General features: G+C 44.3%; 1 protein-coding gene across 1 annotated transcript in view; it reads left to right on the top strand.

Annotated features, from left to right (window-relative positions):
• The first annotated feature begins 356 nt into the window (after positions 1-356).
• The window catches only part of LOC133570754 (bone morphogenetic protein 7-like), a 41,467-nt gene continuing 35,392 nt past the window's right edge, over positions 357-6,431 (top strand). Inside the window, exon 1 of the mRNA XM_061923451.2 lies at positions 357-860. Coding sequence (XP_061779435.2) covers positions 473-860 — 388 coding nt within the window. The 5' untranslated portion in view covers positions 357-472. The remainder of the gene's footprint in view (positions 861-6,431) is intronic.

Genomic DNA, 6,431 nt, shown 5'->3' with positions numbered 1-6,431 from the left:
TATTGAACAGTGGGCTTTCTAACAATTGGGAAGGTTTGTGTCATGTTTGTCCTCACACAAAAAACATACCAAAACAAAACAAAATAGTTCCCCACCATCTTTTATCTATTTTCAACCCTTTTTTAAATAATGCTCCAGGGAGCGGCACTAAAGAGCCGCGGGTTGCTGACCCCCGGTATAAGACAAGTAAAAAGTATCGATATTATCAGGCTAGTATTGACCCAATACTATTGCCGCTTGTGGTATCGACACTACCGACATACGTATCGACCCAACCCCGACTCTCTAAACCCGCTCCAAAAAATGCCAAAGGAAAAGACGCAGAACAGCACAGTAGCAGCAGAGTTAATAGACATTGAAGGAGGAATATTCTGTTCGATATCTGCACATCGCTGATATTTATGGATGACTTTTCACTTCCGTAGTACCTTTTAAAGACGTGCGTAAAAAAAAAAAAAAAAAAAAAAAAAAAATGGTTCATATGGTTTCCGGCGCCTTGGAGACGATGATGCTTTTCTTAATGACTTGGAGTTACGGAGTCTCTTTCTCCAACTTCTCCACGGACAACGAGGTGCGCTCTAGCTTCATCCAGCGCCGACTGAGGAGCCAGGAGCGCAGGGACATGCAGCGGGAGATCCTCTCCATCCTGGGGCTGCCTCAGCGCCCGCGACCCTCCCACGTCCACAGCCGACACAACGCCGCCGCCCCGATGTTCATGCTGGACTTGTACAACACGGCGGCCGCCGACGCTCCGCACAGCAGATACTCCAGGTACAATCCTCACCTGGCCTCCGTGGTCACCCTGCAGGACAGCCGCTTCCTGGACGACGCGGATATGGTGATGAGCTTCGTCAACCTGGGTGAGTTTGGGAGATGCATGCAAGTTTGCCTATTTGTGTACTTCACGTCGATATTTCTTCAGACATAGTCTTTGCCACACTCGCCCACTTGTAAGATTCAACCTGCCCAAAAAGGAATAGGGAAAATTAAGATTTGATTGAATCTTATACACCACAGGTGTCAAAGTCAAGGCCGGGGGGCCAAATGTGGCCCGCCGCTTCATTGATTGATTGAAACTTTTATGAGTAGATTGCACAGTTCAGTACATATTCCGTCTAATTGACCACTAAATGGTAACACCCCAATAAGTTTTTCAACTTGTTTAAGTCGGGGTCCACGTTAATCAATTCATGTTATAAATATATACTATCAGCATAATACAGTCATCATCATACTTGCCAACCCTCCCGATTTTCACGAGATTTCCCGAATTTCAGTGCCCCTCACGGAAATCTCCCGGGGCAACCAATCTCCCGAATTTCTCCCGATTTCCACCCGGACAATTGGGGCCGTTCCTTTAAAGGGGAACATTATCACCAGACCTATGTAAGCGTCAATATATACCTTGATGTTGCAGAAAAAAGACCATATATTTTTTTAACCGATTTCCGAACTTAAAATGGGTGAATTTTGGCGAAATAAACGCCTTTCTAATATTCGCTCTCGGAGCGATGACGTCACAACGTGACGTCGCATCGGGAAGCAATCCGCCATTTTCTCAAACACTGAATAAAATCAGCTCTGTTATTTTCCGTTTTTTCGACTGTTTTCCGTACCTTGGAGACATCATGCCTCGTCGGTGTGTTGTCGGAGGGTGTAACAACACGAACAGGAACGGATTCAAGTTGCCCCAGTGGCCCAAAGATGCGAAAGTGGCAAGAAATTGGACGTTTGTTCCGCACACTTTACCGACGAAAGCTATGCTACGACAGAGATGGCAAGAATGTGTGGATATCCTGCGACACTCAAAGCAGATGCATTTCCAACGATAAAGTCAAAGAAATCTGCCACCAGACCCCCATTGAATCTGCCGGAGTGTGTGAGCAATTCAGGGACAAAGGGCCTCGGTAGCACGGCAAGCAATGGCGGCAGTTTGTTCCCGCAGACGAGCGAGCTAAACCCCCTATCGACCCTAGCTTCCCTGGCCTGCTGACATCAACTCCAAAACTGGACAGATCAGCTTTCAGGAAAAGAGCGCGGATGAGGGTATGTCTACAGAATATATTAATTGATGAACATTGGGCTGTCTGCACTCTCAAAGTGCATGTTGTTGCCAAATGTATTCCATATGCTGTAAACCTAGTTCATAGTTGTTAGTTTCCTTTAATGCCAAACAAACACATACCAATCGTTGGTTAGAAGGCGATCGCCAAATTCGTCCTCGCTTTCTCCCGTGTCGCTGGCTGTCGTGTCGTTTTCGTCGGTTTCGCTTGCATACGGTTCAAACCGATATGGCTCAATAGCTTCAGTTTCTTCTTCAATTTCGTTTTCGCTACCTGCCTCCACACTACAACCATCCGTTTCAATACATGCGTAATCTGTTGAATCGCTTAAGCCGCTGAAATCCGAGTCTGAATCCGAGCTAATGTCGCTATAGCTTGCTGTTCTTTCCGCCATGTTTGTTTGTGTTGGCTTCACTATGTGACGTCACAGGAAAATGGACGGGTGTTTATAACGATGGTTAAAATCAGGCACTTTGAAGCTTTTTTTAGGGATATTGCGTGATGGGTAAAATTTTGAAAAAAACTTCGAAAAATATAATAAGCCACTGGGAACTGATTTTTAATGGTTTTTACAATTCTGAAATTGTGATAATGTTCTCCTTTAAGACACTGCCTTTAACGTCCTCTCTCACCTGAAACCTTCACCCCCTTAAAGGCCTACTGAAATGCGATTTTCTTATTTAAACGGGGATAGCAGGTCCATTCTATGTGTCATACTTGATCATTTCGCGATATTGCCATATTTTTGCTAAAAGGATTTAGTAGAGAACATCGACGATAAAGTTCGCAACTTTTGGTCGCTGATAAAAAAGCCTTGCCTCTACCGGAAGTAGCAGACGATATGCGCGTGACGTCACAGGTTGTGGAGCTCCTCACATCTGCACATTGTTTACAATCATGGCCACCAGCAGCGAGAGCGATTCGGACCGAGAAAGCGACGATTTCCCCATTAATTTGAGCGAGGATGAAAGATTTGTGGATGAGGAAAGTGAGAGTGAAGGACTAGAGGGCAGTGGGAGCGATTCAGATAGGGAAGATGCTGTGAGAGGCGGGTGGGACCTGATATTCAGCTGGGAATGACTAAAACAGTAAATAAACACAAGACATATATATACTCTATTAGCCACAACACAACCAGGCTTATATTTAATATGCCACAAATTAATCCCGCATAACAAACACCTCCCCCCTCCCGTCCATATAACCCGCCAATACAACTCAAACACCTGCACAACACAGTCAATCACACAGCCCAAAGTACCGTTCACCTCCCCAAAGTTCACAGCACATATATTTCCCCAAAGTCCCCAAAGTTACGTACGTGACATACACATAGCGGCACGCACGTACGGGCAAGCGATCAAATGTTTGGAAGCCGCAGCTGCGTACTCACGGTACCGCGTCTGCGTATATATCCAACTCTAAGTCCTCCTGGTAAGAGTCTCTGTTGTCCCAGTTCTCCACAGGCCAATGGTAAAGCTTGACTGTCATCTTTCGGGAATGTAAACAATGAAACACTGGCTGTGTTTGTGTTGCTGCAGCCGGCCGCAATACACCGCTTCCCACCTGCAGCTTTCTTCTTTGCTGTCTCCATTGTTCATTGAACAAATTGCAAAAGATTCACCAACACAGATGTCCAGAATATTGTGGAATTTTGCGATGAAAACAGACGACTTAATAGCTGGCCACTTTGCTGTCCCAAAATGTCCTCTACAATCCGTGACGTCACGCGCAGGCATCATCATACCGAAACATTTTCAGCAGGATATTTCGGCGCAAAATTTAAAATTGCACTTTAGTAAGCTAAGTATTGGCATGTGTTGCAATGTTAAGATTTCATCATTGATATATAAACTATCAGACTGCGTGGTCAGTAGTAGTGAGTTTCAGTAGGCCTTTAACATTGTTACAAATATACGCCACACTGTGAACCCACACCAAACAAGAATGACAAACACATTTCGGGAGAACATCCGCACCGTAACACAACATAACCACAACAGAACAAATACCCAGAACCCATTGCACGACTAACTCTTCCGGGACGCTACAATAACATCTACGGCTTTTGGAGCTCAGTGCACAACTGCACACACAACAAGAAGGAGACGAAGCAGAAGAACGAAGAAGAGACATGGCGACGACGAGTAAGAAGAAGAAATACGCTTGCAAGTTCCAAAATGATTGGAAAAAATAATTTCATTTCATCCAGAAAAGCTCGAAGGGGAAGGGGTATGCTGCCAGCACCTTTACCCTTCCCTCCCTACCCCGCCCCCGCAACCACACCCCCATCTCCCGAATTCGAAGTTAATCATCAGAGTATATACTTTGAATTATTTACATTATTTACAATCCGGGGGGTGGGATGTGGAGGGGGTTGGGCAGGGGGCGGGGGCGGGGTAGGTTTGGTTGATATCAGCACTTCAGTCATCAACAATTATATCATCTGAGAAATGGAGATTGAAACAGTGTAGGTCTGACTTGGTAGGATATGTACAGCGAGCAGTGAACATAGTGAGCTCAGAAAGCAGAAGAACAAGTTTATACATTTGATTATTTACATTTGATTATTTACAATCCGGGGAGGTGGGATGTGGTGGGGGGAGGGTGTTAGTCTAGGGTTGTAGTTGTCTGGAGGTGTTCTTTTAGTGCGGTTTTGAAGGAGGGTAGAGATGCACTTTCTTTTACACCTGTTGGGAGTGCATTCCACATTGATGTGGCATGGAAGGAGAACGAGTGAATGACCTTTATTAGATCGGAATCTGGGTTTAACGTGGTTTGTGGAGCTCCCCCTGGTGTTGTGGTTATGGCGGTCATTTACATTATGGAAGTAGTTTGACATGTACTTCGGTATCAGGGAGGTGTAGCGAATTTTATAGACTAGGCTCAGAGCAAGTTGTTTTACTCTGTCCTCCACCCTGAGCCAGTCCACTTTGGAGAAGTGGGTAGGAGTGAGGTGTGATCTGGGGTGGAGGTCTAGAAGTAACCTGACTAGCTTGTTCTGGGATGTTTGGTGTCTAGATTTCAGGGTTTTGGAGGTGCCACTTCATTGATTGATTGAAACTTTTATTAGTAGATTGCACAGTACAGTACATATTCCGTACAATTGACCACTAAATGGTAACACCCGAATAAGTTTTTCAACTTGTTTAAGTCGGGGTCCACGTAAATCAATTCGTGGGAGAATTTTATGTGGTCCGTCAAAGGCTGGAAATAAGGAAGTATTTTCTGGCTGAACTTATTTATTTTCATTTTTTACAGAAAAAAGGCAACGCTTCCGATTCTTGGGAGGATGATTCGATTCAGAATAAATTCTCGATTAAACACGAATCTCGTAACATTAGCTGTGTCCCAATTCAGGGACCCGGCCTACGCGGCCTCAGAGGCGCCTCCGAAGGATGCGTCACCCGTTGTTAAATGGGACAGTCTAGCCTGCGGAGGATTTCCTGGTTATGGTTAGGGTTAGGGTTGAGATTAGGGTTAGGGTTAGGCTTAGGTTTGGGGTTAGGGTTAGGGTTAAACCTAACCCTAAAATCCGTTACTTACTGTATTTTTCGGATTATAAATTTGGATGGGGGTGCGATTTATACTCTGGAGCGATTTATGTGTGAAATTATTACCACATTACCGTAAAATATAAAATAATATTATTTATCTCATTCATGTAAGAGACTAGACGTATATCAGCAATCGTCACACACACACGTCAACCAATAAAAATTTGGCAGGGGCGGGTCATGGCAGAAGTGCATTGTGAAAAAAAGATGCTACCTGCTACTTCCGTACCTATGAAAATTGATCATTTCAACATTGGCGGTAACTTATAAAAACTGAGAAGGGCTGAACAAAAATGGCACCGAAAAGGAAATCATATACTGCAGATTACAAGCTGGAAATAGCGCAATATGCAGCAGAAAACGGCAATCGAGCAGCAGAAAGAACGTTTGGAGTAAGCGAGAAACCAGGCATGTTCTCAGTTCGTTATTTATGCGTCATATAACGTACACTTATTCAGCCTGTTGTTATTATTTATTTATTTTAAATTGCCTTTCAAATATTCTTGGTGTTGGATTTTATCAAATACATTTCCCCCAAAAATGCGACTTATACTCTAGTGCGACTTATATATGTTTTTTTCCTTCTTTATTATGTATTTTCGGCCGGTGCGATTTATACTCCGGAGCGACTTATAATCCGAAAAATACGGTACATTTGAAAGTAAGGTTTAGGGTTAGGGTTAAGGTTAGGCCACCTAGGTAAACGAGTAGAGCCAATTCACTTGGGTAGTCTCGGTGCTCAAGTTCGTGACGCTTACCGTCGCACTCATCTCAACCAAAACCCTCCTCATCCCAGCCCCCGGATTTTAAA

Source organism: Nerophis lumbriciformis, linkage group LG28 (assembly GCF_033978685.3).
Source record: "Nerophis lumbriciformis linkage group LG28, RoL_Nlum_v2.1, whole genome shotgun sequence".
Lineage (NCBI taxonomy): Eukaryota > Metazoa > Chordata > Actinopteri > Syngnathiformes > Syngnathidae > Nerophis > Nerophis lumbriciformis.
This window is presented reverse-complemented; position numbering and strand designations above follow the sequence as displayed.